The sequence below is a fragment of the Belonocnema kinseyi genome, chromosome 7 (genome assembly GCF_010883055.1).
Source record: "Belonocnema kinseyi isolate 2016_QV_RU_SX_M_011 chromosome 7, B_treatae_v1, whole genome shotgun sequence".
Lineage (NCBI taxonomy): Eukaryota > Metazoa > Arthropoda > Insecta > Hymenoptera > Cynipidae > Belonocnema > Belonocnema kinseyi.
Genome location: NC_046663.1, coordinates 49,818,454 through 49,835,776, shown reverse-complemented (window position 1 = coordinate 49,835,776; position 17,323 = coordinate 49,818,454). Strand labels below are relative to the sequence as shown.

The following is a 17,323-nucleotide window of genomic DNA, read 5'->3' as shown; positions in this document are numbered from 1 at the left end:
AAGAATTGGATTTTTCGATTATAAAGGCAAGATTGGCAATTATTGCGGCACCAGATATAAGAAACGCCCAATGGAAATACCATAGTTTCCTATGGAATGTAACAATTCTACATTGGTCTCACTAAGGCACTGTAAAATCTAATAACAGTGATTTGAAACCGTAAAATCGGAAAAGCTCCTGCTCAAATTGTAAAGGGAATCTCATTTTCTAAATTCTCGAAAGCTGAGCCTAGTTATAATTTAGCTCGCAATTTTCTCTCCCAACTAAGAGATTATGTTTCGTAAACATATTTTTTCTTTTAACATAGATTTTCCCTCGAAAAAGACATAGTATACACATTTTTAACAATTCTTAAAATAATTAAGTACAACGTAACTTAAGCATATCATGATTTTCAAACAGTCTTACTTAAGGGAATATTGTATTACAGAACCAGTCGACATAATGAAATAAGGATCGTTTCAATTGTAAAAGAAGAGCGATCGGATGTGCGCCACAAAATTAAATACAAGAAGAGGATTTTTATATTGTTATTAATTTAAAAAACAAATACTGTTTTAAAGCATCCTCATTCCTTTCTTTATTCAATACGAAAATTATTATTATGTCCGTATATTATAATTTGTGCTCTAGGGTGGTACAAAAATGAATTGCAAAAAATACCAAGTTTTTTTCAAAATGGTAAATATTAAGACGTGCCCCGGATTTTTTAAACTAACATGGGATTTTACATGGAAAAAGTTCTGATTTGGAAAAAATTTTTTTAAAAAACAAGTACTTGTGATTAACGTTTTGCAAAAAATAATAACTTATTATTACCTTTTTGGAAACTTAATAGTAGTCAATACTTGAGAAATGTTCAAGGAAAAATATAAACCCCATACATTTTAAATTTGACGCCTCAATTCTCAATGTAAAATTTATGATAAAAACAGGACTTTTGAATAATTTTTGTATTCTATAAGGGACTAGTTTGCAAGTATTTATTAACTAATTATAAATTGGTTAAACAATTGTTAATATTTTTAATTTTTCCCTGTAAATCATAAAAGATTTGTCTTTTCTGGAATTAGTGACGCACTTAATGAATTTTAGTAGTAATATTTTTCGTTTAAGACATTTTTAAATTGTTTAAACAATTTTCATTTGATTGCATTTTTTCTCCAACTGAATCATGAAAATTTAGTTTTTTTTTTAAACTAATCACACACTTAATGTGGAGAAATTACTAGTTTTTTACACTTTTCTTTACACTATGTCGCCCCACAAGAAAAAATGAAATATTCATAATATAATGAAACAAATTGTTCAAACAAATAAGAATTGTGTAAACAATTGAGGGATACCTTCTGAACGAAATAGTATCTTAATAAGGACCGAGATACTGTAAGCGTATGTAAAAAACTAGAATTTTCTCCATCTTTTCCATGAAGGGTCAGAAATGAATGATTAGTAATGGTTTAATAAATAAATTTAAAAACTTTTTTCCTATTTTCCGTCACCGCGTCCTATTTTTCCACAAGCCTTTCTATTTTCCTGAGCTTTTTTATATTTTTTCCAATATCTTTCGTATTATCGACGCTTTTTCCTGTTTTGCCAATATCCTTCTTACTTTTCCAGGCTTTTCCCTAATTTTCCGAGCCGCTTTCCATTATCCCACATTCTTTTCTATTTTTTCATGCTTTTTCCTTTTTTTCCACGCCCTTTTCCATTTTCCCAAGCCTTTTCCTACTTTCCCAGGGCTTTTGCTGTTTTCCTAAGCTTTTTCTTAGTTCCCCACGCTTTCCCTCTTTTCTCATTCTTTTACCTAGTTTCCCACTATTTTCCTATTTTAACATGCTTTTCCCTGTTTTTCATGCCCCTTCATATTGTCTTACGGGTTTTCCTATTTTTCCAACCCCCTTTCCATTTTTCCACGCTCCTTCATATTGCCTCACGGTTTTTCCTATTTTCACACTCTTTCCTTTTTTCCTACGCTTTTTCCTATTTTCCTATGCTTTATCTTATTTTCACACTATCGTTACAATTTTTCCATTCTTTTTCCCACTATCTTTCCTATTTTCCCATGATTTTCCCTACTTTTCTCACCCATTCATAACATTTTCCACGGTTTTTCCTATTTTCTACACTTTTTGCTTAGCTTCCCACGCTTTCCCTATTTTCTCATGCTTTTCCCTATTTACCACACCTCTTCATATTGCCTCACGTTTTTTCCTAGTTTCCCACTCTCTTCCTATTTTACCATGCTTTTTCCTATTTTTCACGCCCCTTCATATTGTGCCACGGGTTTTCCTATTTTCCCAAGGCCTTACCTATTTTCCACCATACTTCCTATTTTCCCATCTTTTTACCTATTTTTCAAACCTCATTTCCATTTTTGCCACACTCCTTCATATTGCCTCATGGTTTTTCCTATTTTCACATGCTCCTTCCCTTTTCCCTAAGCTTTTTACTATTTTCCTCCTATTCTTCCTATTTTCCCATGTCTTTTTCTATTTTCCCAATATCTTTACGATTTGCGAATTCTTTGCCCTAATTTTCACACCCATTCATATTGTCCACGGTTTCTCCTATTTCCACACAGTTTTCCCTATTTTCCTAGTTTTCCCCATGCTTTTCCTATTTTCTTATTCTTATCCCTATTTTCCACGTTCCATCATATTGTCCCATGGGTTTTCCTATTTTCTCACGGCAATTTATATTTGCCTACGCCCCTTCATATGGTCCCACAATTTTTCCTATTTTCCCAGGTCTTTCCTGTTTTCCACTAACCTTCCTATTTTTCCACGCCCCTTCATATTGTCCCACATTTTTCCTATTTTCCTATGCTTTTGACTATTTTCCCACTATGTTTCCTATTTTCAATGCTTTTTCTCATTATCTACGCCCCTTCTCATTTTTCCACACTCCATATTGTCCCACGGTTTTTTTCTATTTTTTCAGGCTTTTTTCTATTTCACAATGACCCATCCTAATTTCCCACGCTCCTTCTGTTATGTTTTTGCCTAAACAAAATTTCAATGTTATGGAACCGCCCAATTTTTGAAAAAATCCAAGCATAATTCAAAGTAAACTTGATTTAAAAGCATAACCATACAATATAGAAATATGTAAAAACCTATCATATTTATGAAGTTATTTATAGAACCATTATTAATTATCCGCTTCTGATCTTTCATGAGAAAGGTAGAGAAAATTCTAGCTTTTTAAATTCTCCTATATTTAAAAAAAAAATGTAAACAAAGAATATTATTCATAACATCCATTATGTATATGTAATTAGTTCAAGAAAGTATAAATTTTTCGTCATTTAGCATGGAAGCGGATTTAAACTAATAGAAATTGTATAAATAATTACAAAATGACATAACAAAATTCTACTAACATTACATGTGTTATTAATACCCAGAAAATACGAACTTTTCATTATTGGGCAGAAGAAAAATCGTAACAAATAGAAAATTTTTAAACAATTGAAAAATAACGTTATAAAAAGATATTATTCTCAAAATTCACTTCCTACGTGATAAATTCCAAAAATGCCTTACTTTTTATGATTTACTGGACAAATTGAATTGTTTAAAAAAATAATTGTTTCAACAATTTGAAATTTCATAAAATATACTTGCAAACTTGTCACTCGTCGAACACAAAAAATGTATGCTGAAAAAATTCAAAAAAGCCCGTCTCTAACATAAATTTTCTATAGAACTTTTATTTTGTAATTTCGGAACATTTTCCGGGCATAATATAAAGTGTTTAGGGCCGCTTTTTATAAATTAAAAAATGCTATTACGTAAAACATAATGTTACGTACTTGAAATATTTAAATATACAAAACAGGAATTTATCCCAAAAATGGAATTTGTTCCGTTGTAAAGCTAAAAATAAATGTTCAAAATAATTCTAAAATGGATTAGAACGTTGCTCAAAAATAATTTAATAATTAAAAATCGAGGAAATTTATATTAAACGTAACAAATACAAAAAAACAATTCCTTTTTGTGCAGTCCACAAAATACGTACAAATTCTGATCAATTCGATAACTTCAATTCCTGCATACTACCAGCCCCCCCCCCCCTTCCCCATAAAATTACAAGAACACCTAAAGTTTCGATATGCTACTCATTCACTTTGCACAATTAAATTACTACACACGATCCGCTATACTTTAATCTCTTACGTGGCAGTAAATTTATACTTCTAAGGTCTGCCTGAGAATTCTATATTTTCTGTCTAGAATCGCTACTCAAGGTTTTGTGTCACCTGAAAACAGTAAATGAATTTGAAAAGATGCCAAAATTCCAATTACGAACGAATCGATAAATAAGTCTCAAATAAATAAAAAATAATCATAATAAAGAAAGTTTTACATTACACAAGTAGGAAAAAAGGTTGCCATCCAAATTTCTCAAGTATCACAGTTATTTTGAAAAATATATAACGAAAGGAATGTTGCTCCCAATAAACAAAAAAGAAAAAGAAAAAAATAAGATTCGATTCTCAAGTAGCATCAGCTAATTTTATAGAGTAGCGATGATCGTGAAATATATATTCGTTTTCTACTGTCAATTCGTTATCTAATAGCAATTATTGCCTAGTATCATTCGTTAAGTGTCAATTAACAATTTGCGAATTTCGGGAACAGTTTTCACAAATCTTCGAGACTGCTAAGTAAGTATCTTGAGCACTTCTCTTACTTCTAACTGGAAGGAAATATCTTTAATTTCGAACCTTTTCAGGTAAAAAAGGCTCTTTAGGATTGACTGGCAGTGGCTTTATTTTTCGACTTGCGACCCAAAAGTTTTCGGAAGGAGGAAGTCCATCTTGAGCGGGTGAATCCTGTGTTTCGCTGAGCTTCCTCGGTGCTCGAGGATTCACTCATTTTACGACTGCTACCGCCGCATTCGTAAGACCGCGACCTGCGATCTCCTTGTTCCGAAGAAAACCTGCAAGAAAGGGATCTGTGATTTAAGGGTGAAGAATGAAGCGATACTGTAGCAGGGTGTCTACTCAAATTTAGGAAAAAATGCCCTGATAATTACAGATTTTTCCAGATATCTCAACTTTTTCTGTTAGTTTCTTGAAATTCAATTAATATTGTAAGATATTCTTGAATAGTTTAGCACGATTTATTAATTAAAAAATTTAATGATAGAACATAATTAATTGTTTTTTAAATTTGTCTATAAAGTCTACAAATTTGAAAAATACTTACTATGCATTTTTTGTATCTATTTATACTTGAAATTTAATGTATATTTAGGTAAAATAATGAGGATACTTTATTGAATTTAATTTAAACGACTTCAAATTCCTAACTTTTCAAGTATAAATTTGGAATTTCAAAAACATTGATGAAAAATACAATAATTCTTAATAAAAAAAGTAAAATTTCAGCTGAAAAATGGTCAATTTTCAAAGAAATGGCTGAATTTTCAACTGAAAAATATAAGTTTTCAACCAAAAATTAAATAGTCCAATTTTCCATGAAAAAAAGTTATTTTTCCACACACACAAAAATACAAATTTATTTTCCAAACAAATGTTATTTAACTTTTAACCAAGAAACTTTATTTTCAACCGAGAAGATGAACTAATTACTGAAATGATTAATATTTAATTGCAATATTTACATTTTTAATCCACAATATGAATTTTCAAACAAGACGATTATTTTTCTCAAAGGAAGGTTAATTTCGACCCAGAAAGATGATTTTAAAAAAAGTTGAATTTTCAACTAAAAAAGACCAATTTTCAATCAAAAAGTTGAATTTTCCACCAAGCTAATGGCTTTCCAAATAAAATAAAGAATCTAACATCTAGAATAGATGAATTTTTAAGTAAAATGATTAATATTTATATTTTTATCCACTTGTCTAAAATCAATACTTTTTTAATAGTGATTTTTATTTATAAATTTTGAAAAAATTAACATCAAAGTATTTGATACGTTTTGTCTGGTGAACACCGTAACATCAAAAAATATAAAAACATTCGAATGTTTGAAAAATTAATCTGAGAAGTATAAGGAATTATTATGTCGGAATTCAACTTCTAGGGGGCTGTGAATAAATTTCTTTACAATTTAAAAATAAAAAAGAATATTAAAAAAATATTGAATTTAGACCAGTAGACAAAAAAACAATTAACATCAAATTATTTAATATATTTTACCTAGCCAAGACCATAAAATGAAAAAATGGAACTGTTGAATTTTAAACAAAAAATATTAATTTTCAACAAAAAACATCAACATTTACCAAATAAGACAAATTTTATAGAAAATACATGAATTTCAAATAAAAAAGTTAAATTGTCAATCAACAATTAAATAGTTAAATTTTAAGTTAAAAATTAATGTTTAAACAAAGGGTTGAATTTTCAGCTAAAAGGATGTGATTTTCAAGTGTAGTTCAATTTTTCAGTAAAAAAAAACTAATTTGAAGAAACAAAAATGAAACTAATTTAAAACAACAGATTACATTTTCAAGGAAAGTGATGAATTTTCAACAAAAATGATAAATCTTGAACTGGATTAGTTGAATTTGAAACCAAAGTCATAAATTTTCAACTAAAATTAATAGTATTCAACTAAATTAATTCAATTTACAAGAACAAGGTTAGTTTTCAACCCAGAAGATTAATTTCTATAAAAAAAGTCAATATTTTCAACTAAAACGATCATTTTTCGAAAAAAAAATAATAGTTCTATTTCCAGTAAAAAATAAATTTTTTACCTAAAAGATAAAACAAAAATAATATTTTCAAAAAAATAGTTCAAGTTGGAAATGTAATCGTCACATTTTCAGTGAAAAAATTAATTTACAGCAAACAAAATACATGAATTTTCAAAAAGATACTTGAATTTTCAAGTAAAACCGATCAATTTTCAACTAAAAACAGAATAGTTGAACTTTCAGCAAATGAAATTATGTATATTTCATTGGAATACTTGAATTTTCAACGAAAATGAAGAATTTTCAAAAAATACTAATTTTCTATAAGAAAAACAAACGATTTTCAAACAAAATACATGAATTTTCCACAAAATAGTTGACTTTTGAACTAAAAAAGACAAATTTTCAACCAAATATTTGGATTTTTAATTTTTAAACAAACTTTATTTTCAAGCGAAAATGAAATAGTTAAATTTTCAGTTAAAAAGAAAACTAAAAAAAAATTGATGAATTTTTAACTAAAATGACGAATCATCAACTGGAACAGTTGAATTTTAAACCAAAAAGATGAATTTTCTATTAAAAATATGAATTTTTAACCAAATAGCTGGATTTTTAACTAAAAAGAAAAAGCAATTCTCAACCAAAAATAGAATAGTATTTTTTTTTTTAATAGTTACATTTTCAAACTAAGTAATGAATTTTCAACTAAAATGATTCATCGTTAACTGCAATACATAAGTTTTAAACCAAAAAGATTATATTTTAACAAAAGAGTTTAACTTTTAACCAAGCAGTTTTATTTTCAACGAAAAAATATGAATTTTCAAACAAGAAGATTAATTTTCTACTGAAGAAGACGATTTTGCAATAAAATATATGAATTTTTAACAAAATAGTTGAATTTTTAACTAAAAAAGATTCTTTTTTAACCATAAATGGAATTTTTAAATTTTCAGTTAAAAAAAATTAATTTTCAGAAAAATAGTTAAATTTGCAATCATAGTGATAAACTTTAAACTAAAAGATGAATTTTCAACTAAAATTATGGAATATTAAACTAGAATAGTTAAATTTTCAACCAAACAGATAATTTTGCAAATTAAATTATGTATATTTCATTGGGATACTTGAATTTTAAAGGAAAAAGAAGAATTTTCAAAAAAATACTAATTTTCTATTTAAAATTTTTTTTAAAATAATATACATGAATTTTGCACAAAATAGTTGCCTTTGAACTAAATAAGACAACTTTTCAACCAAATAGTTGGATTTTGAATGAAAAAAGATCAATTTTCCACCGAAAATAAAATAGTTACATTTTAAGTTTAAAAGATAACTTAATCAAATGGATTAATTTTTAACTAAAATGATGAATCATCAACTGGAACAGTTGAATTTTACACCAAAGAGCTGGATTTTAAACTAAAAAATATGAATTCTGAACAAAAAATGCAATAGTATTTTTTTTAATAGTTATATTTTCAAACTAAGTAATGAATTTTCAACTGAAATGATTAATCGTTAACTGGAATAGATGAATTGTAAACCAAAAAGATGAATTTTTAATCAAGAAAATTAATTTCTACCAAAAAAGACGATTTTTTACAACTAAAAAATATAATTTTTCAAACAAAAAATGAATATTTAATTTTTCAGTAAAACAAGCAGTTTTAAGCTAGAGATGAATCTTTTACTAACGTGAAGGAACATTCTACTGGAATAATTTTTTATTCAAATGATGAATCTTTAAAAATTGTTTTTAATAAAAGGGTTTAATAACTTTTAACCAAGTAATATAATTTTAATTCCAAAAAAAGATGAATTCTGAAAAAAAAATGTAGTGGATGATATCTTAATGAAAAAAGATTTTAATTTTAACCAAAAACAGTGTAATTCAACCAATAAAAAATGAGTTTTCAAAGTGAGTTGAATTTCTAACCATGAAAGACTTTTCTGCCAATAAGAGAGAAAATATTGCCAAAAAACTGGTAAATTTCCAACAAAATAGATGCACTTTTAGCGACATACCTTAATTTTCAACTAAAAATAGAATAATTAAATTTTCAATTGAAAAACTAACAGAAAAAAAAAAACGAGTTTTCAACAAAACAGTTAAGAAGCCTAATATAGAGCTACTTTTACAAATGAAGAATCATTGTTATTGAATTTTATATAGTAATTAAAAAAAAAAATTAAGTACGTTTTCAAACAAATTTCCCGGCTTTAAAAAAAAATGCCCTGAAATTTCTAGGTAAATAAAAATTGCAGGTTTTCCAGGTAGGGCAGACACCCTGTCTAGGATTGTGTGCTGCTTCTACTGGATCAAAGTGCGAAAAAATTTGTGGTATGTAATCCATACCCTGAGTCCGAGGAGAAAGCTCTTGCGGTTTGTGGAGCACCGGAGTTTGTGGAAGATAAGGATACTTCGGCGGCAGGTGTATTGGGGTATTCCTCGTCGTCTTCGGAGCTGCTGCTCGATTCGTCGATGTAACCAATTCCTTGGCCTAAAGGCGAGCTGGTTCGCAAGGGCGGCAAGGCTGATGGTGTGCTGGGACGCAACCAAGTTCGCAAATCCTGGAGTGGAGCTTGAAGGCAGTTGAAGAGTTTCCCACTGAAAGAGAAACTTTGGTGTCAAATAAGAATATATCCAGGCCTCGGATTCATTTTAGAGACAAAAACATAGGCGCAAATAGTCTTAAATTTTTACATTTTCATTCATAATAGTGTAATACAATCGTCCAAATTTTTTCATCTCTGGTTTTGAACGGATCTTTTTACGTTTCGACACACGCAGAGTACGAAAATCAAAAAATTTGGTCGGTGTCTGTCTGTATACGATTTTTCTACAAAACTGTTAAATTTTTAACCCAAAAATAAAAAATTTCATTTAAAAAAAAAAGTTCATTTTCAACCAAATGCTTGAATTTTTGACCAAAAAAATTATTAATTTTTCACCTAATAGTTGAATATTCAACGAAAAAGTAATTTTTAAAACTAATAGTTGAATAATCGACAAAAAGTCCATTTTGGGCCTAATAGTTTAATTTTCAAACCAAATATATGAATTTTCAATTAAAAAAGTGAATTTTTAAACAAAAGGTTGAATTTTCGACCAAAAAATATATATTTCAATCTGAAAGTCGCATTTTGCACAACAAAATGCATTTTGATCCTAATAGTTTTCAACCTAGAAAGATGAATAGTCGATCAAATTTTCAAACAAAAAGATTAAATTTTTTCATACAAGAAAGATTTAAAAAAAATATAAATGTTTAAGAAACAGTCGAATTTTTTATAAAAAATTTCACTTCTTGACAAAATATTTGAATTTCCAACCAAAAAATAAATAAATTTTCAACCTAATAGTTGAATTGTCTATAAAAAAGGAATTTCCAAAAAAAATTAAAAAATGTAGAGCATTTTCAAAATTTGAAACAAATCGTTTTTAAATTTTAGAAGGTTTTGTCAACGTTTCGTATAGATATATAAAAAATATTCATTTTTCGTAATAAAGAAATGCGAAAAATATAATAGTTGACATTTCAACCCAAAAAGAATTTTTAAATTAAGAATAATTCAATCAAAAATATGCCCAAAAAAACACTAATTTTCAAAATATTTCACAATATTTTCAAAAAAAGAATTAAATTTTCAAACAAATAGTTAAATTTTTAACCAAATACTTTAATTCTTAAGTAATAAAGATGAAATTTAAACCCACGACGATGAAATTTCAAACTGAATAGTTAAATTTCTGAAGACAGTTGGATTTTCAAAAAAAAAAGTTTGTTTTTAACAAAGTAACAAATTATTAAGTTTTCAAGCAAAAACAACGAATTTTCTAGAAAACGTTTGAAATTTTTAACCCAACAATATTAATTTTGAACGAAAAAAATAATTTTCAACCGAAAGGATGTATTTTAAACTAAGAAAAATGTCAATTTTAAATAAAAAAACAATTCGATTCGACGAAATAGATGCATATTCAACAATAATAGTTAAATCCACAATCAAAACAGATGAATTTTTAAAAAGAAAAAACGATTGAATTATCGATCCCAAACAGTTTATTTTTTGTTTTTTAAATTGTTGAATACCTAACTCAAAACTCCAATTATCTACAAAAAAATTGATTAAAAAAAATATATAATTTCCAAGCGATAAAGACGAAGTTTTTAAACAAGCTGTTGAATTTTTAAGCCAAAAATCCGAGTTTTCTGCAAAGCAGTTGAATTTCAGAAACCAAAAATATGAATTTTCAACAAAGAAGTTAATTTTCAACCTGAAGACAATTTTTTTTTAATTGTTAAATTTTCAAGTCAAAAATAGGATTTTTCTACGAAACGGTTAAATTGTAAACACAAAAATATGAATTTTTAATAAAAAAAAAGGTCATTTAAAATCAAATGCTTGAATTTTTGACCAAAAAATGATGAATTTTCAACCTACTAGTTGAATATTCAACAAAAAAGCTCTTTCTTAAACATAATAGTTGATTATTTAACAAAAAAAGTCCATTTTATACCTAATAGTTTAATTGTCAACCCAAATATATGGTGGAAAATTTCTTTACAATTTAGATGTTTAAATAACAATTCAATATTTATTATTTCTAGGCGAAATTTGAGTAATTTTAAGAGGCATGTTGAAGTTTTGAAAAGATTCAAACTTAATGTAAATCTTGAAATGATAGCCTAATATAAAAAAAATGTTGATTTTCGCAGATTTTAAACAACAAAATTAGATTCTTTTCAAGAATTGTTAAAGGCTTCAAAAGAATAAAAACATTTTCTTAAGATTCGTAGGAAAATTAAAAATAATTTTTCATTTCGAAAAATTATTTTAAAAGAATATTTAAAAAGTTTTTCAAAGATTCAAACCAAATTATCAAAAATGATTCTAGAAGATTTTAAGAAAACTTTCTATAATTTTCATGATAATTTTTAATCCTTTTAAAACTCCTATACATATCTTAAAATTACTAACATTTTTTCGACAAACGTTCATTTGTAAATTATACATCCAAATTTAAAAATTTCTCTCACAAACTAAGCATTTTTCAAATACAAAAATTAAAATTGTAACGTTCAAAGTTTAAAGGCTCTTCGAAATTTAACGATTCCAGGTTTTCTATGTCAAGCAATTCAGTTAAAGATTATATACTTTTAAACATTTCGTTTAAATTTACTTGTCTTAAATAAAAATTCAAATATTGCTAAATATTCTATAATGAATATTTTTTTTAATTAAAAATTTCAAACTGAATAGGTTAAAAATGGAATATTCTAGACTGAAACGATATTTTTAATTTAATAAAATCCTTTAATTAAGAATATATTGTTATGAAGTTATTTTAAAGTAGAAAATAGCTTATAAACTTTCAGTCACACGTTGACATTTGTTTAATGACTAAGAGTTTCAAATTGAAGCCCTTTTAAGTTTTAACGTTAAAATCTGAAAATTCTTAAATTTTGAACTGATTTCAAATCGTTTTGTTAAGTTATTTTTTTGTTCACTTTTAATTGCTTAAAGTACAGATACATTAAAAAAAATTATTTATTTATTAAATAAAAATGTTTTTTATCCAACATTTTCAACATCAAAGGCTTTTATTTTTTATATGTTCAAGTCTTTAAGAAAGCATTTAAAAATTCTTTAAATTAAAAATGTAAGCTTGAAAATAAATATTTTTAATCGAAAACTTTTTATTGTAATCTAAATAATAGCATAATTCAAAAACATAAAAATTCAACTAATTATTAAAAAACAGTTGAAATCGAACGTGGACAGATTTTTCTTTTACAAATTTGTAGAATTTTCGGTAAAAAAAAAAAATTCACTGTCATTTCCCGGTCTCCAAAAATTCCCTGTCCAGCAGCCACCCTGGTATACGGACCACTATGCAGCTAAGGGTTAAAAAAAAGGAAAAGGGAAAATATTGTTGAGATAAACGGGGTTTAGCATAAAACATGAATTTGAACTTACTCATCGCGATAATCATCAACATCAGCAAAGGTGCGTCTCGCGTAGACACATACTGAACATCTGCGTCTGCGTCTACAAGATGTGGCATGAAACGCAGCAGCACGAAGATGTCGTGCAGCATACCTCAAGGCTGCAGCTTCATGGGTCACTTCTTCCCGTCGACGACGTTCAACTCCAACTTGGCCTTGCTCAACTCGCAGTTTGTCCTTCAAAATCTCATTCTGAAATCGAGAAAACGATCATTAATTCTTTTACCAATCCCAACTTGTTGTCAGCTAAAAGAGTTCTAATTATTCAAGGGCTCAACAACACTACCGGTCTAAATTTCTAATGGAACCGGCTAAAAAAGAGGAGTGCGTACATTCATGAGAAGTGGAGTATTGGGTGAAAGTTTCAACCTCTTATTACTTTGCCTTATCTAAAAGACTTTCTTCCTTAATAACTGTCTCAAACTAACGGGTACTGGAATACAGCACTCTGATTAGATTGTTCGTGCGAGATTCATATCTCGCGCTGAGAGAATCTCTTGACTCAAAGAGTTTGTTTTCTGGAAAGAGGCGAGAAGAAATCGCGAATATATGGAAACCTGAGACGGCTTTTATTAGTAACAGATTGTGAGTGAAGCAGGAACTGACCGGGATTCTCAGTTGGGATGTAAAAAAAGATTTGATCAAGTTTTCTCTCATTTGAGATTGACCTCTCTGTCAATCAATCTATCGAGGTTTGCCTTGAAGAATTTTTTATTTTCGGTTACTATCAGCCTTTCAGTATTAGAAATGACTTTTTACAACAAAGCAAACCATTGAAAATCGCATTAAACTTAACAGACTATGTTACAAAAACGATGTACCTAAATGTTCTGAACGTTCAAATGATCGAAATGTTTCTCGATATTTCTAGCTTACCCATAAACATTGCTTCAACTGCAATTTAAATTATGCATTATAATTCTTTTTCAATAATAAATTAGTTTCAATATACATTAACACAAATTTTATCACTTTCTCTGCTTTGCAGTCATCAGCAAAAAATTTCGTTCATTTGAACATTTAAAACTTCAAACACATACAAAAACGTTTGTTTAAAACTTTCACCTCGATTTTCTTAACTCCAGATCCAGTAACAGGATGTCTACTCAAATCCTGGAAGAAAATTCCTTGACGATTCTAGGTTTTTTTGTCCAGGTATCTCAAGCTTTTTTCAGGTAGAATTTTTCACAGTACGGAGCCATTCAAATATTTCGCATTTGTTAAAATAATAAACTCGAAATATGTATACAGTTTCGCGAGTTTATGATATATAATGTTTTCTTTCTTCAGTTTTTAAGGATACAATTAATATGTTTCATTTAGGAAGCGTTGAAAAGCAAAAAGATTATGTTTTAACAAAAGAGTTTAACTTCCAACCAAGCAGTTTTATTTTCAACGAAAAAATATGAATTTTCAAACAAGAAGATTAATTTTCTACCGAAAAAGACGATTTTGCAATAAAATACATGAATTTTTAACAAAATAGTTGCATTTTTAATTAAAAAAGATTCTATTTAACCATAAATGGAATTTTTAAATTTTCAGTTAACAAAACTTAATTTTCAAAAAAATAGTTAAATTTGCAATCAAAGTGGATCTTTTATTATTTTTAACTATAATGATGAATCTGTTACTGGCATCGATGAATTTTAAACCAAAAGATGAATTTTCATCTAAAATTATGGAATATTAAACTAGATTAGTTAAAGTTTCAAACAAAAAGATAAATTTGCAAATGAAATTATGTATATTTCATTGGAATACTGGAATTTTCAACGGAAAAGAAGAATTTTCAAACAATACTAATTTTCCATTAAAAAAAAATGTTAACAAAATACATGAATTTTCCACAAAATAGTCGACTTTTGGACTAAAAAATACCAATTTTCAACCAAACAGTTGGACTTTTAATTTAAAAATATTGATTTTCAGGCGAAAAGGAAATATTTACATTTTCGATAAACAAGAAAACTTAATCAAATTGATGAATTTTTTAATTATCAACTAGAACTATTGAATTTTAAACCAAAAAGACGAATTTTTAACCAAATAGCTGGATTTTGAACTAAAAAATATCAATTCTCAACCAAAAATGGAACAGTATTATTATTATTATTTTTTTTTGTATGAATTTTCAACTAAAATGATTAACAGTTAACTGGAATAGATGAATTTTTAACCACGAAAATTAATTTCTACCAAAAAAGAACATTTTTTTAAACTAAAAAATATAATTTTTCAAACAAAAACTGAATATTTAATTTTTCAGTAAAAGAAGAAGCAATTTTAAGCTAGAGATGAATTTTTTACTAACGTGATGGAATATTCAACGGAAATAATTACATTTTCAGTTAAAAGAATAATATTAAAAAAATAACAATTTTCAACAAAATAGTTAAAGTTTGAACTGCAATAATTAAATTCTCAGTAAAAAAATTAACTTTTAGCCACGGAAATAACGAATTTTGTAACAAAACAGCTCAGTTTTCAACCAAAAAGATGAAATTTTAGTTCAAATGATGAACCTTCAAAAATTGTTTTTAACAAAAGGGTTTAACTTTTAACCAAGTAATATAATTTTAATACCAAAAAAGATGAATCCTGAACTAAAAAAATGTAATGGATGATATTTCAATCAAAAAAGATTTGAATTTTTAATCAAAAAGAGTTTAATTTAAACAATAAAAAACGAGTTTTCAAAGTTAGTTGAATGTTTAACTATGAAAGATTTTTCTGTCAATAAAAGAGAGAAAATAATGCAAAAAAACTTGTAAATTTCTAACAAAATACATGCACTTTTAACGACATACTTGAATTTTCAACTAAAAATAGAATAGTTAAATTTTCAATAAACAGAATAAAAATTCGAGCTTTCAATAAAACAGTTAAATACAGTAATATAAACTTACTTTTACAAAATGAAGAATCATTGTTATTGGATTTTATATTGCAATTAATAAAACAAAATTAGGCACTCTCGCCAAAAAATTTCATGACTTAAAAATAATAATAACTGACATGTCCGGAATTTTTCCTGATTTTCAGATTTAACATGCGCTATGCTCAATATATATTTTTCAAATCACGTTAATTAATTTCCAACGATAAAAACTTTTCTTTTCTAGGAACACGGAAGACTTGATTAATCGATGTGCGTAGAAACTATAAGGAAGACCAACGATAGAAAAAGTTTGAAGCTTTCATAAGAGTGATTATTGTATCTCTTAACTGTAATGTATTTTTCACATCGTTCTGGCATGCAACAGGTGAGTCATAGTTAATTAGCGTCCTAGACAATAATTAGAGGAATCAGTTTCGTCATCGCTCAGAATGAAATTTGTTATTTGTAGCCTCAGTACAAACAACAGAGCCAAAAATACTTTCAAAACAAGGAAAAAGAGAGGCTTCGCACGAAAATAGGAGAATTTTCAACCAAAAAGAAGAATTTTTCACTCAGAAATTTTAGTTTTTAAACCAAAAATAGAATAGTTAAATTTTCAATAAAAAAAAAACGTTATGTTCAATTGAAAATAAGCGAATTTTTAACAAAATAGTTTAATTTTCAATCAAAGAGATTAATTTTTAACTAAAATGATTAATCTTTAACTGAAAAAATGCATTTTTAACAAGTAGTTCAACTCCCAACCAACTACTTTGAATTTTTAACCCGAAAATATGAATTTTCTACAAAAAAGTTTAATTTTCAACCCAAAAATATGAATATTCAACAGAAAAATTATCTTTTAACTAAATAGTTGAGTTCGCTATCCAATTGTTGAATATTCAATCCAACAATATGATTTTTTTAAACAGTTAAATTTTCATTAAATAAAAAAAATGAATAAAAGAATTCAATGTTTTATTATTATTAAAAAAAAAATTAATACTAAAAGGGTTTAAATTGCACATAAAAACGATAAAATTTCTAATAAAAATGGAACCGTTACATTTTTTGTTGAAAAAATGATTTTTTAATAACAAAAAAAGAATTTTTAACAAAAAAGTTAAATTTTTAACCAAGAAGATGAATCCTCAACAAAAACAAATTATTTAATAACCAAATAAATGCATTTTTAACACGAAAAAGATTTATTTCTACTAAAAAAGATGAATTTTCAAACAAAAAGGTAATTACTAATATTTTTTGTTAAAGAAAATAATTTTTAACAAGATTTTTTAACTAAATGGTCGAGAATTTTTTATACCAAAAATACAAATATTTAACAGAATAGTTTCATTGTCAAATAAAGAAAATGAATTTTTAACAAAAAAAGTGTGCAATTACATTTTCTGTTGTAAACAAAATAATTTAAAAAGGAAAATAATAATTTGTTTGCAAAATTGTTAAATTTTAAAATAACAAGATAAGTTTTTAACTAAAATGATAAATATTTAACAAAAAATTGATTTTTTTATTAAATAATTTCAACGTTCAAACAGGTAGTTGAATTTTTTACCCAAGAAATGAACTCTTAGCAACAAATGTGATATTTTTTACATCACCCAAATAGATTTTAATTTTAAATAAAAAAGCAATTGAACTCAAAGATAAAGAAGAATTTTGACAAAACAGTTGAATACTTCAACCGAAAGTATGAATTTTCAAAAAAAAAAAAAAAAAAAA

At 26.7% G+C, this 17,323-nt stretch overlaps 1 protein-coding gene across 3 annotated transcripts in view; it reads right to left on the bottom strand.

Moving 5' to 3' along the window:
• Positions 1-1,827: 1,827 nt before the first annotated feature.
• Positions 1,828-17,323, bottom strand: part of LOC117176043 — a 61,259-nt gene continuing 45,763 nt past the window's right edge. Inside the window, exons 4-7 of one of the 3 annotated variants that reach the window (XM_033366033.1) lie at positions 12,671-12,891; positions 9,045-9,308; positions 4,737-4,951; positions 1,828-4,268 (exon numbers count right to left, since the gene is read on the bottom strand). In XM_033366033.1, the coding sequence (XP_033221924.1) occupies positions 4,759-4,951; positions 9,045-9,308; positions 12,671-12,891 (678 nt within the window). In that variant the 3' untranslated portion in view covers positions 1,828-4,268; positions 4,737-4,758. Of the gene's footprint in view, positions 4,952-9,044; positions 9,309-12,670; positions 12,892-17,323 lie in introns of all 3 variants that reach the window. The other 2 variants (XM_033366032.1, XM_033366034.1) reach the window with 2 other exon arrangements.